General features: G+C 51.9%; 4 protein-coding genes and 2 non-coding genes across 6 annotated transcripts; all 6 read left to right on the top strand.

The window, feature by feature from the left end:
• Positions 1 to 83: 83 nt before the first annotated feature.
• Positions 84 to 1034, top strand: VFPPC_07166 (ankyrin repeats (3 copies) domain-containing protein; the record flags this gene model as incomplete). Its single annotated transcript, XM_018286074.1, has 2 exons — positions 84 to 398; positions 459 to 1034. 2 exons carry the CDS (start codon positions 84 to 86, stop codon positions 1032 to 1034), a joined length of 891 nt encoding a protein of 296 aa, XP_018139875.1.
• Positions 1035 to 1297: 263 nt separating this feature from the next.
• Positions 1298 to 1645, top strand: VFPPC_16619 (ankyrin repeats (many copies) domain-containing protein; the record flags this gene model as incomplete). The annotated part of the gene is made up of 1 exon (XM_018294372.1): positions 1298 to 1645. The coding sequence occupies one exon, from the start codon at positions 1298 to 1300 to the stop codon at positions 1643 to 1645; it is 348 nt and encodes a 115-aa protein (XP_018139876.1).
• A 712-nt stretch (positions 1646 to 2357) lies between these two features.
• VFPPC_17331 lies at positions 2358 to 2429 on the top strand. The gene has a single exon. It is a non-coding gene; the product is annotated as a tRNA-Cys (tRNA).
• A 78-nt stretch (positions 2430 to 2507) lies between these two features.
• Positions 2508 to 2579, top strand: VFPPC_17332. The gene has a single exon. It is a non-coding gene; the product is annotated as a tRNA-Cys (tRNA).
• Positions 2580 to 3719: 1140 nt separating this feature from the next.
• VFPPC_07165 (mucoidy inhibitor A) lies at positions 3720 to 6185 on the top strand (the record flags this gene model as incomplete). The annotated part of the gene is made up of 2 exons (XM_018286073.1): positions 3720 to 3833; positions 3885 to 6185. 2 exons carry the CDS (start codon positions 3720 to 3722, stop codon positions 6183 to 6185), a joined length of 2415 nt encoding a protein of 804 aa, XP_018139877.1.
• Positions 6186 to 11109: 4924 nt separating this feature from the next.
• On the top strand, positions 11110 to 14202 carry VFPPC_14170 (chitinase precursor; the record flags this gene model as incomplete). The annotated part of the gene is made up of 3 exons (XM_018291940.1): positions 11110 to 11420; positions 12116 to 12268; positions 12567 to 14202. 3 exons carry the CDS (start codon positions 11110 to 11112, stop codon positions 14200 to 14202), a joined length of 2100 nt encoding a protein of 699 aa, XP_018139879.1.
• Between the last annotated feature and the right edge of the window lie 1964 nt (positions 14203 to 16166).

Below are 16166 nucleotides of genomic sequence, written 5' to 3'. Positions count from 1 at the left end.
ACCACTACTTGCTTTACCGCAACACTACTATTCAAGAAACTGCAGTACATTGAGCCCCAGGTTCTTTATCAAAACTTAACAGCATGGGTTTCAATCATGGCACGAGAGCCAGCGACTCTAACTTAGAGTCTACTCCACGTTCAAATACTGGCAGCCTTACTGGTCCCTCGAATGGAAAATCGGCTCTCACAAACCCAGCTGGCCATGTCGAGCTATCCGGTTCCGGAGATGGCCATGCTACCGAGGACAAGCTCCCGACCTTGCTAGAACTTCTTGGTGATTCCAGTCACAGCCGCAACCGCAGTCATGGACCATGCTCGCCGAGGTTCTGCCTTACGAATTACCTTGGGAATCTTGTGTCAGAGTTGGAAACTCCAAACTCCTGGGAAGACTTTTCAGTATGTGGTCGCAGGATTCGGCGGACAGAAACCAGCTAGGGTCCAAAACTCCTGCAACAGGCCATGATGACAGGGCAGAAAGAGACTTTGGAGGCTCATGTCAAGTGCGGCTTTGACATCAATCATATTGAGAATCCAGCACAACAACATCCCCTGGATCATGCATCACGACTTGGGCTGTCTGAAGTGGTCCGCGCACTGCTGCATGCTATGACAAAGGCCTCCTCGCCATCATGGGAGGAACATGAGGCTTTGAAAATTGCCAGCCAGCTGGGGCACGACGGTATTGCTCGGGCTTTTGTCGAATACGGGATTTCTAAAGGCGCAACGGCAGAGGCGTGGAATGATTGTCTGCGTGTCGCAGTTCAAAATCGGCACATCGAAGTAGTCAAATTGCTTATTGAAGCTAAGAAGGGGCTGCTCGAAAAGGAACGGCAATCAATGCTAATGGAGAAAGCCTGCGAGTTGAGCGAAACAAATCCCCAGGATCAAAACGGACTGGCAGATTTGATGAGCCTATTTAGCAAGAACTCGAAAATAAAAAGTCTGCCATGGACAACCGCAGCCGCCAATGGTACTAAAGCCATCTTATGCTTACTCTCAGATACTGGTTCCGCCGAGTCGCCAAATTTCTAGGCCCTGTTATTTGAAGCCGCCGGCCACGGAAATCTGGACACATTGGAGTATCTCCTTGAGCATGGCGGAATCAATATCAATGCGTGGGATTGTGCAGGTTACACGCCATTACACCTGGCCGCTCGGGCCGGTCATTGGCGTGTTGTTGAGCATTTATTGGGAGCAGGAGCCAATGCCTGGTCTAGCAATGACGACAATAAGTTGCCAATCGAATCTGCCGCTGCCGGTAATCACGATGATATTGTCCGAACCCTGACATCAGCATGTCCAAACAAAGAATACCTGTGGAAAACTTTGCGCTTTGCGGTTGCCTCTGGAAAGACTTCCCTGGTACAGATATTGTTGGAGGCTGTGGCATCACCAAGTGCTACCAACCAGAATTTACAAACCGCGCGGCTTTGGGCGGACACGGGGATATTGCCCGCATGTTACTTATGCACCAAGCACTATATGATGTAAGGGATGAAACCGGTGAAACACCCCTTGCTCTCGCAACTGCTGGCGGGCACAGCGACATACTCGAGCTCTTGATCGAGGAGGGCGCATCTGTGGAGACGGAGGACGGGTCAGGAGATGCCCCAGTTGACACAACTGGGAGTCAGGAAAACTGATGCCAGTCAAGTCTTACTCTGGAGAGATTTGTCATTGAAGATGGATTGCGGAGAAGAAGGAATCAATGTTCAGGTACGGAGTAGAGCCGACTGAGCAGCGATGCATGGGTATTGTACAGGTTGTTTTGGAAAGTGACGGTACACGTATTGGTTCTTTGAAGTCGAATAATTTTTTCAGTATTGTATTGCAAAAACTACGCCACAGGCAATTAGGCACACTTTTGATGCCAAGGTGATATCTGATCTGATCCAGCAACGTCAATGTCCAAGCTCATCTGGTCAACTGGTGTTGGTTGCCTGAGCTGATGTCCCACTACGTGCTATGGACCTGATGAACTGTCTGGCAGTCAGGTCCCCAGTAACGCCACAGAGGCAGCCCATTCATTGCCGCTGATCACTTGTCGTCTTGACTTCCCTTCTCTTTACTTACCCTGTAGTGAAGTGAATGCTGGATAAACGAATTCGCAGCGCGTTTCAAGTACGAGAGATGATATGCGTGCTCAAAGTAAAATGACCGAGTGTCCGTGAAGACTGTGAAATACATTCATGCACAATTCAAAGAGTGGAATGTCTGTTTTAGTGTTTATGCTGCTCTGAGTTGCACCTCAATCCAGTGTCAAACCTATGAGTCCAACTTCACCATTCACCTATTGACAAAGTGGGGAACGAAGGAGTTGGCTTTATAAGCTTTAATTATGGACTGATTAGATAAGTTCCAGTGACGCAGTGGTAGCGTATGAGATTGCAAATCTTAGTGTCCTTGGTTCGAATCCGAGCTGGAGCTACCGCCATAACTTTTTGTTTTGTTGTCGTCTGATTGGGGGATAGGTATATAGTCACCTTTTTCTCGGTCTGGAGCCAAGTTCCAGTGACGCAGTGGTAGCGTATGAGATTGCAAATCTTAGTGTCCTTGGTTCGAATCCGAGCTGGAGCTTTACCGCCAAACCTTCTTTTTGTATATCTTTTTGATACCAGGTGCTCTGGTTATCTTTTGTTGTGTGTGTGGTTTCTACTGTAATTTTTTTTTGGTGTTGTTGTCAATGTGCCGTTTCATGGAGCATTGCTCGCGTGGCGGCTCATTGGTTCTCGTACAGCAATTTCCCCTACTAACTGCTGCGTCTAGATTGTTACTATACACGTTATCCTTTGAGTGCCATTGTCATGCTTGCTCAGGCCTTGCCCTTGCTTCCCAAGAAGCTTAGGGATGAAACCCCTGTCCTTGCCTGCGGTGCTGCGATTATAATCGCCAATCTGGCAGCGCATACGCTGTCCTGCTGGACTCAAGAAGATCAGTTGGTCGCCGGGTACCTTTGCGAGAATATAGTGGGGTAACCGACCCCAAGCACAACGAGCTGCCCCTTGAGCAACCCTCGTTTCATGCGATGCCGTGGTTTAGGCAAGTGCGTTGTGGTCGTGCTTGCCATTGCATGTCCGCCCCCACCTCTGTCAATGCTCTTTCACAGGGTTTCCCCAGGCACCTGCAGGTAACTTGGAGGTTTCAAGGTCAAAGTTGTGTAAATCCCCTCCTGTCTGAGATCATTTCAATGTTCGTCAACATTTGCTGCGCTTTTTCAGATGCACCGCGAAGCCATTCAACTCGCGCCCTATTGGCTCAATACTGCCACGCAAGATCCGCAGGCAGATGTCGCCCCTGCCTGCCAGCAGTGCCTGGAAGGCTGCCTGGTCCAATAGTTTGCCTCCATGCTTGGCTGCCTTCGTGTTGAACCCTGGCTGTGGAAATCATGAACTCATGGGGCTGAGCATCTGGACTCTGGAGAGCCTTGCCGCTTGACGCACAAGCTCACTTGTTAAGCTGCCGAGCTGTCTCAGCCGCATATAATATGACGATGTCGTCCTGTCCTGTCGTCTCTCTGCCTTTTACTTGATCTATTCGAACCCGCATTCATTGTGTACAATTTACGACCCTGTATCCGGCGCATAAGTACCTTACAGCGCAACGACGCTGACTCTGCAACAAAGCACCAAGTGATTCATTCACCCAGCTCAATTGCTTCGGCTCACAGCCACAACACAGCAAAGCATCAACACGCTACGCCAAAAGCAACTGCCTATCATGGATTCCATCAACAAGATTGAGTACAAGCTCCGAGACCTGGGCACTCGCTCCGTCACTCTGTTCCCAACCCGAGCCCAAATTCAGCGGGACATTAAAAACGTCAATCTCAAGGTAAGTTTACCTCCCATCAACACCTCAACAGCAGCAGCTAACATTCTCCAGACCGGCACAAACGAAATTACCATTTTTGGCCTTAGTCCTACTGTGGATGAAGACTCAGTCAAGGTTGAAGGCGGCGCAGCCTTCACCATCAGCGACGTCTCAGTAGAGTCGCTCCCCAACAGGGAAATCTTCGAAGAGGTGTACCCTGAGTCAGACAGCGATGATTCAGATAATTCAGATGACGACGACCTAGACGACAGACGGTGGAAAGAAGGGCCTGAGCTGAAAGATGCCAAGGACAAGTTGACACGGCTAGAAGACACTCGCCGGCTGGCTGACGAGACTGTAGCCAGTGCAGAGAGCCGTCTCCGACTCCTCGATGCCTATGGCAAGACGTTGGATAAGAAGCGTGGGGTTGTTATCGAAGAGAGCCTGGAGACGTACAAGCAGCAACGATCAAAGGCTTACGAAGACTACATGACTGGTCTGAAGGAGCAGCGACAGGTGTCAGAAGAAATTGAAGATCAGCGAGATCAAGTATATCAGCTACAAAAGGTGGACGATAAAGCACGAGAGAAAGCCGACAAGGAAAAGGACAAGATTCGCAAAGCCAGGGCCAAGGATCTATTTAAAAAGTCCAGACGCCAAGAGGAGCAGCGGAAAGAAAAGGACAGAGTGAGAAACGAGAGGGAGAAGTACTGGCCAAAGTATTGCTATGCTGTTCGGATTACGCTTGAGACGGATACCTTTACGCCGTTGAGTTCGAGGAGAACCTCTGTGTCTAGTGAGACGCGTGTGTCAAGGCCTGTGCCCGAAGATGCAGCTGCTGATGAGCCTGCCGAGGGAGCGATTACACTGTGCGACTTGGTTCTGTCGTATGTCACGTCGTCAGCGTCATGGTCGCCCACGTACGATTTGCAGCTTTCCACGACAACTGCCACGGGAACACTTAGTTTCGACGCGGAGCTGCACAACTCCACCTCGGAGACGTGGTCTAACTGCAAGGTTGTTTTGTCGACGTCTCAAGCGACTTTTGCAGGACTGGATGATGCCATCCCGACGCTTAACCCGTGGTACATGAGCCTTGTACATGGTGCGCCGCCGTTTGGATATTCTCAGAGCCATGAGCGCATCGCTCGAAGTGGCGATGAGGTTTTCAGCACCAACAATTTCCTGGCCAAACAGAAGCAGTCCGGACCACAGAAGCCCCGGGGTGAGATGTTTGGTATCCCAAGTGAGGTACAGTCTCTTGCTAGCTTCCAGGCCGTAACAGCCATGAAGAAGAAGAAGAGTTCGTGGACGGCTGAGGGCTACTCTTCCGTCCCTCTTCCACCACCACCACCTCGTCCTGCAGCTCCTGTAGCATGCGCCGCACCTGCTCCACCACAAGCTCAACAGAGTGCTTCACTCTTTGGCGCAGCTGTCCCGGCCGCTCGAAGGGCATCTGGCGGGCTATTTGGCGGAGCTGGCAGCTCTGCTGGGGGATTTGGTGCAGCATCATCTGCGGCTAGCGCCTTTGGTTCAGCTGCGCCTGGTGGTTCCAGATCGAGATCGATATCGAACGTGTTGGAACGAGGCGAAAAGTTGGATACGCTGCGTGATGAAGATGATCATGAGGATGGCGACGAGGAGTCTGAATCGGCAGAGTCTATCATGGAAGAGACTGGTCTGACGTCCACGTACGAACTTCCTGGGTTCAAGACCCTCATCCCCAAGTCAACTGCAACGAAGCAGCGCGTCGCCCATGTCCACTTCGCAAACGTCGTGTACAGCCACACAATTGTTGCCAAGTACAAGCCCGTGGCATACCTCAAGGCCAAGTTCAAGAACACCAGCAAGATGACGCTGTTCAAGGGACGCGCCGGGCTGACTCTTGACGGAAGCTTCATGGGCAGGACTAGCCTCCCGCGCTGCAGCGCCGGCGAAACGTTTACTCTCAGCCTGGGAATTGATCCCGCCATCAAGGTCACCTATCCCAAGCCTGTTATCCAGCGCGCCACAGCCGGCCTGTTCAGCAAGGAAAACACAGCAATGTTCACCAGAGCCATCACACTGCACAACACCCGGGCGTCCGCCGGCAAACCTACTTCCCTCCTGGTGCTCGATCAAGTGCCAGTCTCGCAGGATGAGAAGCTCAAAGTGGAAGTGCTCAACCCTCAGGGCTTGTCGTTGGGTGGCGGGGAAGTCAGAGCCGGGGCGCCAGGTTTGGAAGCCAAAGATAATAAGGATTGGGGCAGCGCGAGGGCAAGTCTGAAGAAGGATGGCGAGGTTAATTGGGATGTTAGCTTGAATGCTGGCAAGGCTGTTCGACTGACGCTGGAATATGGAATTGCCTTCCCAACAGGAACGTATCCATCGTGATATGGTGGCCGTTTAGGCAGGCTGTAACTAGATAGTGCACTCTTATGACCCCAAGAAGAAATAAATCTGAATTATGAACAAGCTTGGTCCAAAGCTGATTGTGATGTCCCTGCTGTGGTGCCATTTTGGCCAGCAAATCGGCTGTTTATCATGTTGTGCGCAGTTTTGTGTATGTCCCTTAAATAAGGGCACAAGGAGGTTCAGTTCTGACTCTCTTGGTCCATTTGAACAAAATGGAGGTTAGATCAATAATGTGACCCTGCCATTGCCTCATTTGGCAAGCAATTTCTTAAGTGGGTGCTTGCAAGATACGATCTTGCAGATCTTGTTAGATTATGCAGACGGTGCACAGCCCAGCAACCACCTATGGCGGTTGCATCCATCCATTCGTAATGTTTCGACCGAATCGTACAGTAGCTGCGAGCGGAAATGTAAAGATTTGACCCCTATGGAAGATAGCTGCTAGGTTTCAAGCAATATTGTGTTCTCGATTTCTATTCGTTTCTTGGAGGCTGGTATCCTACTGGACCATGCGATCAATGCACAGTGGATGGGTTGGAGATACTCAGCTCTGAAATACTCAATTTTCAACCGTGCTCAAGAGGACCGACCTCAAAGGATGAAGACTGTAAATTTCTGACGAACGCAGATCAAAGGAAGGACATCATTTAAAAATTATGACATTTATGTTCAATTATGGTTGAAAAACAAGATGAATTACACAGCACTACCGGTCGCCTCGGCCAGCGGCACTTGATAGAGCAGCCACATGGCCTGCAAGGCTTCGTTAGCTATGGTAACGTGCGGCGGGTAGAAGATCAAAGACGATTTGCGACTCGGAGCGCAACCATAATCTATGTATCCCTTCTAACAACGGATGCACATCCGGTTTGATGTTGATCCTCCAGCAGACTGAGTTGCGTGGTTTGGGCGCTGCCACGTCAGAACGCTGGGAGCGCCATTATCTCCAAGCGCCTAGATCTGGATGAAAAAAATATGCCAGGAACGTGCCCAACAAAGCGTCAATGATTTCCGCATCCGTTTCAGAAGCACCTGGGTTTAATTGAGTGCAGAGAGCGCTGTGATCTCACGGCGGCCTGGGTCTCCATGGCGAGCTATGCCGCCATCATGTCAATGCTCAACGCACAAAATTTTCGGGGGCCAACTACTTCGTAGCAAGTCTAGAATTTTCGGCGCGTTTCAGTTTAGGGATAAAGTCCAATATGCCCAACATCCATCTCATCTAAAAACCTTCAGGCGGGTGAAGCTGGGCCCGACGTGTTGGATGTGGCCTCAACTACTGTAAGGTGCCAACAAGATAACCCTAGCACCAAACGCGTTCCGACTTGCGGAATCGGGTCTGCACAAAACTTCAACCAGCCCGTTCTGCCCCGTTGGCGGCTCAAGACGTCCCCACCTAGTGTTGATGTCAATTCAGTTCACCGACCAGCCAAGGCACGCGATGACAACAGGAATCCCAACAAGGTAGGTCGCAGAAGCTTGAGGACGGCCATTGTGACCCAGCGAACATGACGGCAATCAATATGAACGTGAGGGTTGAAGCGGCCCAGCGTTTTCACTAGCAGCATTACAGCTTGGATGGATATCAGACACCAGCCCAGGCATACATGCTGAGCTTTCCTACGCAACAGTTCAGCATGCTGCCGAGGTTGAAATTCACCTACCTGTGGAAAATTCATCTTTCAACGTGACAGGACAAGTGACTCTTCATACCTCCAAGGCTGTGCTCCGTACAGGGCGATCGATTCTTTTGGTCGTGCTGCTAGTAATTTAAGATGCCAGAGACAACCCTGCTCTTGGGAGGCAAAAGAGCTCCGTGAGAGGCAAATAATCTCATTGTTTACAACGCCTTCAGCGTCCGTTACCGACAACTTCAGATTGGCGATTTGAGCAAGCTGAGGATGAAACGTTCATTCCAAAGACGTCTAACCCTCCTTCCGGAGGCCACAATTGAGACTCATCCTGACCCAGCACATGCGAAGTGAGCTGCCCCGTCGGGCCGTGGGCAAAATGATGGCTCCGTCAAGTCTCAGGAAGAGAGGATTCTCGGCCCCACAAGCCCCAGAGCGAGGTTCCGAAGCCGTGGGAACATTGAAAGACGAGACAAAATGACGGGCTGAGGGGATTACACAGCATTGTCTGATTCCACCGCAGCATCAGACTCCACACAGCCCCCAAGACTGCTCATGACGGACCGGTCAAATGGCGCCCAGTATTTGATGCCAGACAGACACCTCGTGGGTGCGGGAATGACTCTATTCATGAGCGGCGCTGACAGTCCTTCCCTAATCCTGGAACAGAGCACTCACCATGCGGCAATGAAAAACTGACATCTCCGATTCTCCGATCGTCTCATTTGACATCTATCAGAGGATATTGGGCATGAAAATGATGCCACTATGAGCCCGTGGAGGTCGCAGGATTTGCCGCGCCGTCTCACCCTGTCTGTCCAGTCTCGTTGGCGCTTGGTTTCCATCACTGGGGCTGCGGACAAGGCGACGCAGTTTGTTGCTTTGGCCAAGCATCTTTGTGCGGCACCGAGCCGGCATTGTCCAACAAATGAGGGCTGTCCGCTCCATGACCAAGTAGGCTGGATGCAAGATTCGGATGGGGTCGGGGCAAGGGACAGAAAAAGTAGGATAAAAATAATTATAACAGAAACGCGGCATTGGCGCAATCTTGCAAATCAGGAGCATCAGACACAGGCACCACCACCACCGCATCCGAGAGGGGACTCCGGGGGGGAGGCAGGCGGTTCAGGGTTGTGCCTTCCTTCCCCCATGCGCCCAGTGACGAATGCCAGCATGGAGCCTAATTCGTCAAGTCATGTTTGCGCTCCTGCCATTTCTTCGCCGACTTCACCTTCTCGATGACCACAAAACTCGGGAAATCTGACAGAGAAAAAGGGGGGTAGTGGTCTAGCCCTTTGTCTTGCTCCATGTCAAAATCTAAAGCATTTGATCACACCCCCAGCCTGCAGGTTGAAAAACGAAAAGGTACTGGGGGTGACCATCGCGCTGGGTGGTAACACAGACTGGACGTGATGGCGATGTGTGCAGTATGGAGTCTGGTCTGGTGCCTGCGCAGGCGGCAAATGTCACTTCCAGTACGGAGCAGGTCACCATCGGACCATGCAGTAATGATCGGGGTCCGTTTGTGTCTTTGGTATTCTTCACTTCCATCATGCCTGTCACGAAACACCGAAGAGAAATTTGGGCGACAAGGCCAAGTCGTGGCGAAAAACATTCGTTGTCGCAAGCTCGACAGCGACGTCGCGATTGAGAGGGTCAACAGGTTTCTCTCTCAGAAATAGGTTTTGGTGTGACGAATCTGCGGCCTTCCGGCGTTGTTACGACGAGCTCCGTTCTCCGTCCGGCCACTGGTACTCCTTGGGGGCGTCTCAGCGTCAATCCCAGTCTGGTCAGACCAAACAAGACATGGAACCATCAATCAAATGCCAGACCCTGACTGAGCCTTGTTTGGACTTGACATTTGGAGACCAGGTGGGTTCCAGACTTTGGGTCGGGTAGCGCCGCCGTCCCGAGCCTCCCCAATGTTTCTACACTCACTTTCCCGTGCAATGCCATGCCATGTCTGACCTGACATTGGCCTCTGTTTGGTTATGCATCGGAACCGCGGCTATGGCTGGGTCAACCGGTGGATGGTGAAGGAGCAAGAAGGCTCAGCCCAACGTGAGGAGTCCGTGTCAGAGTGAGGAAAAATTCCTGTCGCTTGCCGCGACAACTCAGGTCAAGACCAAGCAAGGGACAAACCAGACATGGACGGCTGAGCCCAGTGCCACCTGTTGGTGGTGAAGTGACCACCGGGCCTCAAGTGGCATGCCTGGATGCGCCAGCAAGACGTGAGCCATCCAAACGCTTGCCACACATTGGCCGGTTTGAGGGTGGGTGGGAAGGAAATCAACGGCCTATGAAGGAGCAAAGGCTGGGCCAGGTCAGAGCGAATTGTAGAATTGCATGGCCAAGGTGATGGAGGAGCAGAGAAAAAGGGCGCAAATCGTTCGAGCTGTTTGTCGTGCGGCCATCACCTCATCCAGACCCCGGCGTGTGGGCTTGAGATGCGAACGTTTCCAGTTGAAGTTCAGAGCTGGGTGAAGTGAAGTCTCAACCAGCACTATCTGGTCTGGTGCCAGACAGGCAGAAGTGCGAATTCATTTAATGATCACATTGGCGTCCTTGGGTTTATTCAAGTGAGAGCTCCAAGCTACAAAAGGCTGGCAGCAGATTGGGGCAGATTGGAGCAGAGCAATCTCAAGTGGAGCAGCGTGTCCGGCAGGGCCAGCCGATCCGCCGCCCGTACCTTGAGGTAAGCCCCCAGGCATTGCCAGCTTTCGCTCGCCCCCTCCCCGTCTCTTGAGGCGCCCGCCCTCCCCCAAGGTCCGTTGCCCGTCCGTGTCTGCCTCTCTCTGCCCTCGCCCGCATTCCCGCGTCACTTTTTCCTTTCTTTCTCACTTGACAGTTCTCATTTTCCCTCCACCATCGCTTTTCCACGCTTATCACCTTCGACATATTCTTCCGCAGAGCCAGGCGTTAAAGCGCGCGCTTCCGTTGCACGCAGGTTGCGCTGGTTGTTTGAATCGTCGCCAGCCCGCTCGGCTACTTCCAACCTCACGCGTCATTTCACCGCCTGAGGAGGCATCATTTTTTTTTTTCTGGCCCCAAGTCTCCTCCCGGTCCGACCAGACACGGGAAGAGCTCTTGACACTCCGGCCCTGAACTTTCCCTCATCACCAGCATCGCCAAAACGCAATTTTCATCCTATCTTTTTCGTCGTCTTGATCCGGACGCCAACCGCAGACACCGCGGGCGTCGCCTCTGCCATTTGACCAAGTTTTCCCCCTCTTTACGTTGCTGTCCCCCCGTCGACCTGCCAGACTGTCCCCATGTCTTCGGGTGTGGTTCGCTCAACCGCCCTCAGGGCTGGCGGTGCTTGTGTTCGCTGCCGCAAAGGCAAAACCAAGTGCGTCTACGAAAATGGTCGCGCGCCTTGCAAGAACTGCGCAAAGGGAATGCACGAATGCTATCTCCCATCCGAGAGCATGGCTCATCATCACGGCCAAAGCCCTGCTCGTCACGCAAATGCCCATCGCCCAGCGCGAGACTCTCTCCCGGCCTCCGGCGCCGGCGCCTCTGATGCCAGACAGCCCGTGGTGGGCTCTGGTGCCGCCAGACATGTGCAGGTCACCCCCGAGAAGTAAGTTTGCTTGTCAATACAAGTCCCATTTCCGTTCAATCGCCAGCATGCATTTGGTCTTCTGGTCTTCATCATCTGCGTCCCTATTGTCGCATTGTCTGCCTGCCCTCTCTCGCGCACATGTTGACTTTGGCAACGCCGTCATCTCCCGGGCCAAGCGGCCGTTGTGCTCTTCTTCCGCGCCACACGTATCTGACGGGCCATCCTCTTGGCTCGGGACCCTCCAAATCCACCCACAGCGTCCCCTCCCATTCTCCGAAATGCCGGCGACTTGCGCTGCTGAGCATCCGCGCCTCTCCTCCTACCTTCGTCCTGGTCTTCCCTCACATGGCACCGAACTATGTTCCGCGGCTGCTGGGCAGTGTTACCCGTCAAGCCATGCCGGCATCATACTACGTGGGATATTCCAACCAGACGCAATCCAGTGTGAAAATCAGCTGGTAAACGACTGATTTTTACCTGGAACCTCGCCTTGGTCGGCCGAGCTCATCTCTGCGTTGGCTCGTGTGGCTCATTATGGCCCTTGGTTAGACCTTGCTGCCCGTCTTGCCCGACGTGCCCCTGACTCCCATACCCTCATAGACGGACCCTCCGGTCTGCCGGTGTTTGCCCACTATTGCCCATCTGCCTGTTTCATGCATGCTGCCTGGTAGCTCTTTCCCGAAGTATCGATTTGTACTGACTGTCTGCCTCAGGCTTACCCCAGAACTCATCGCCGAGTGCGAGAGAGTGGTTTCCAAGACGTTCCCAGCTTGTGTGGCCTTTCATAAGCCCACGTTCGTGCAACAATTGAAGAATGCCACCTTGGAGTCGACACTTGTCTACGGTCTATTGACATGTGCTGCCCGGTAAGTAGGCGTCTTATTGATTTGGGACATGGCCTTTTTGCTCTTGTCGATGACCACAATGAAATCGTTCCCTACGACTTAAATGTGTTATTGGATTTGCGTTAGCCCGCCTTGTGGTCACTGGCCACTTTGCGTGCATTTTCTCCCAATGTCACCCGTTCCTACATCACGCCACCTTGCTCTGCAAAGTCGCCTCGCTCTTTCCTGATGAAGCCTCACTCATGGCAGGCATGGTCATGCAGCCCGACGCGAACCAGAAAGCTTAGTATGATGGTCACGCTCTAACAAATCCTCACAGAAGCTCACCAACACTAATTCGCCGATATGGCAACCCAACTCATGCGGCAGAGACATTTGCCTCTAAGGCCATTGCGCTCATCAATCAAAACTTGGACCACCCGAATCTAGCCGATATCCAAGCCCTCTGCCTAATCATTATACACGAATGGGGAACGAGAAATGCAGTGCGCGCTTACATCTACCTCGGCCAGGCGGCCCGCATGCTCCAGATGTATCGCATTCTCAACAGTCATCACGCCGGCGATCACGCGGATCAGTTCCTGCGCGATGAGTCTCTTCGACGCACCTTATGGCTCGTTTATATCCTTGACTGCCTCTTGACCAGTACCCCCGGTCGTTTTGCGGCCCTTGCAGTGCAGGACACGTCAGATGTATCGCTCCCTTGCTCTGACATCAATTTCGCCTTTGGCAATGCAGTCTACGTCAAGACCTTGCCCCAGTATCTCGGCCACAGTGCTCTATCCCCAAGCCACGGCTCTGGTGGTGAGATTGGCGAATTCGGATACATTGTTCTCGCTTCCACCATTTGGCGAGATGCTGTGGGTATGCTGACCGCTACTACATTGCAGAATTTCCGAGATGAGGATTGTGGCGATCTCTTTGCCAAAATCGAGGGTCTTCGTGCCTCGCTTCCGATGCAGCTTGTGGACAAGCCTGGCCAAATCAACCTGCACATGACGATGGGCTCTGGATATACTTTCGCTATGCTGCACTGTCTACTGCATTGCGCCACAGTCTTTGTCCATCGGCGACGTCTTTTGCAGGACGTTATATCGCCAAGTTTCAACTTGGAGTCGTTCAGAATGAACCCAAGGTGCCATGATGTTGTCGACCGCCTTTTCACCTCTTGTCACGGGACGATTTCTCTTCTCAATGCTGTTGAGGCTGGTTCAGAGAAAGATCACCCAACCTGTTTCCCCATTGTGATGCTGTTTTCTGCATTCACAGCCAGCGCTACCGTCGCTTATCTATCCCTCAAGGGACTTACGCCCCCAAATGCTGTTGAGACAGCCGCTCACATCGTGAAGGATGGACTGAAGTTCATGCATGAAGGCACCGAAAACTGGCCTCTGATGTCAAGTTGGCTTAGGCATCTTACTGTCATGCAGCGGGTTCTCAACAACGATGCTGCTGCCGCTGCTGGTACCGCCATTCCTCCAACTGCAAGACACGGTTCTGGCTCGCACCAGTCTACTACCTCAGGCCACAAAGATGAAATTTCTTCCAATGCTGACACTAATCCTGATGCGATGGAGTATGATCACCAAACCGGTGGCCCGGGAGCTGCCCATCATGGATCCGCTCCTCGCTCGGTGTCCGAGTCTGCTCGAGGGGACAGCGAACCACCAGCTGTCGCTCTTCCTCGACGAGGTGTCACGACAATAAACGGTGGCTCTGGTAGTGTTCCGACGTCCTCTATTACAACCTCGCCTCCTCCCGGAGCGCCGCAGGCCGCAATGCAGGCGCTAGACGTCAAGCAGCAGAGCCCTGACGTAGTGTCGAATGGCGCGACAACAACTCAAGACGGGCAGACCACGAGTCAGGATATGACGGCCCCGGAACTGTGTCAAGCATTCGAGCGACAGCTTCTCGATCTGGATGATCTTGCTGCATTCATGGGCGGCGGCGTTTGACAGTACGCTCAAGGGTTGGAGCCCGAGGTGCTTAAAAGCGCCTTATGCCACTAGAGGTGTCATACTCTGACCTCGAACTGCTATGTTATATGGCAAGGCCTGATTTCGCAGTGTTTATTAATGGTGTTTAGGGAGTGGATGAGGGAACAAGGTAAAAGGAGCCACTTTGTAGGATTATACAGACAGGAGGGATACCCGATGAAACACCCACGGCGGCGGCGTTGAAGGTATTTGACGGGTTATGCGCAGCCACGAGCAGGGTCATCAAAAATGGATGCCGACGAAATGACATATGGGAATACATGATACTTAAATTTTGCTCATCATACTGAGATAATACACTACGAGTATTACGTTGCTAAACACTCTCAATACATTCGTTTCTTGCTTGTCTTGTGTCGGACAGATCAAGCCAGCGCACGGCTCACGTCTGCTGGATTGATGCGACGCTACGAATCAAATTTGCTTTGCCCTTAAGGATACATATTCTTTTTTACTATTGCCCTTAGACTTGGTTTCATTTGTGCTTCGTAAGTGTGAGGCGTCATTGGTTTGAATGATTTTTGCATGTCAAAACGATTGAGTCTAGCGCACATCCAGTGCCTTGTTAGTATGATGCTGCTTAACGTATCCTTTGCGGCAATTAGGAATGGACTATTGTAGACTTGTACTTGAGGAAGTAGTTGGCAACGAATATGAGTGAAATGATGGTCGGTGTGTGGCATGCTTTTCGTTCGTAACTGCAAAACCCCCACACTTTCGAATGACTGGGTGGCTAGACTAGATAGCAATTGAATTTCTATGCTATGATACCGTGGGTTTGGTTAGATCTGCATATGTTTTTAGACTGAGTTTGGGGCAACATAGTCTAGTTAACCACGCACTCTGATGTTGTAGAACGGTTGCCCTAGCATGTCAGTGCAGGAAACCGAGGACGTGTACTCCGTACATCCCGTCAACATACAGGAATGTAAGTGGTTTTGTCCGTCGCATGTCGGTGATAAAATTGGGTCCCGAGGAAAGTCAAAGTTTATCATCTTGTTGCCGATGTATTGTTTTGCCACGCAGTGGCTAGGGATTTGACTTTCGGAGGCAGATTGTTCAGCTCTGTAGTCCCGCCGGCTTCCATCCCTATGATTTCCGGATTGGGAACAATTCGTTGTAGGTCGTATTTGGATCGTCTGGCGGATTGAAGTGTACGTCCAATGTGGTTTGTTGGCAATGGAGAGATAGGTGATGGACCGGGTTGGGAAGTTTTGCGCTCAATAAATCCTGTAATGGAGAAACGCCGGGCTTGGGTCAAACACGTTGTTAAATGTGTTATTCAATTTGATTTCGTGTAATCTATTCATGATGTAACCTTATTCAGGCTGATTTTGTCTCATCAGTAAAGCTGATAATCTCCGTGACGAGAATGAACCGGAGAAGACTGCGATGAAGCCGTACTCGTATCCGGCGCTAGGAGGTCAGAAGTAACAGATTGGGCTGGCCGGTGATATACGGCTCACCTCGACGCCTCCTGATGTCGACGATGACTGGTAAGTAGGACGGATGGTGACTGGTGTGTCCTCCGCTCACCTTGTTCACCATCCCCAGGATCTTTGACCCTCTCCCATCCCGACGTGGGGATTTGTGGCGGTCGGGGGTTGAAAGTGGCCTTCCATGTGGGGAATTTGGATACTCTGAAAATGAATGGGTTAGGCATCCTCGTTGAGTTAGCCACATGTGCAGTCTTCGCTGCAAACAGGTGACGTTCTTTTCCCCGGTAAACGAGAAACTGGAAGCAGGGTCGAAATTGAACGAGTCAGTGTGTCAATGTGGGTGGCCGCAGTTTGTCTTTTGTTTGAATAATCCGGACGCTGCCTGGCGGCTGGATGCAAACCAGTGTCTAATATTCTGCGGCAATTCGTCTTTCGTCTTGCCCCTTGGCTGGCCTTGAATCGACAACTTTGGATTTGACAGGG

Source organism: Pochonia chlamydosporia, chromosome 7 (assembly GCF_001653235.2).
Source record: "Pochonia chlamydosporia 170 chromosome 7, whole genome shotgun sequence".
Lineage (NCBI taxonomy): Eukaryota > Fungi > Ascomycota > Sordariomycetes > Hypocreales > Clavicipitaceae > Pochonia > Pochonia chlamydosporia.
Note: the sequence above shows the minus strand (reverse complement) of the source record. Positions and strands in the feature narration are given on the sequence as shown.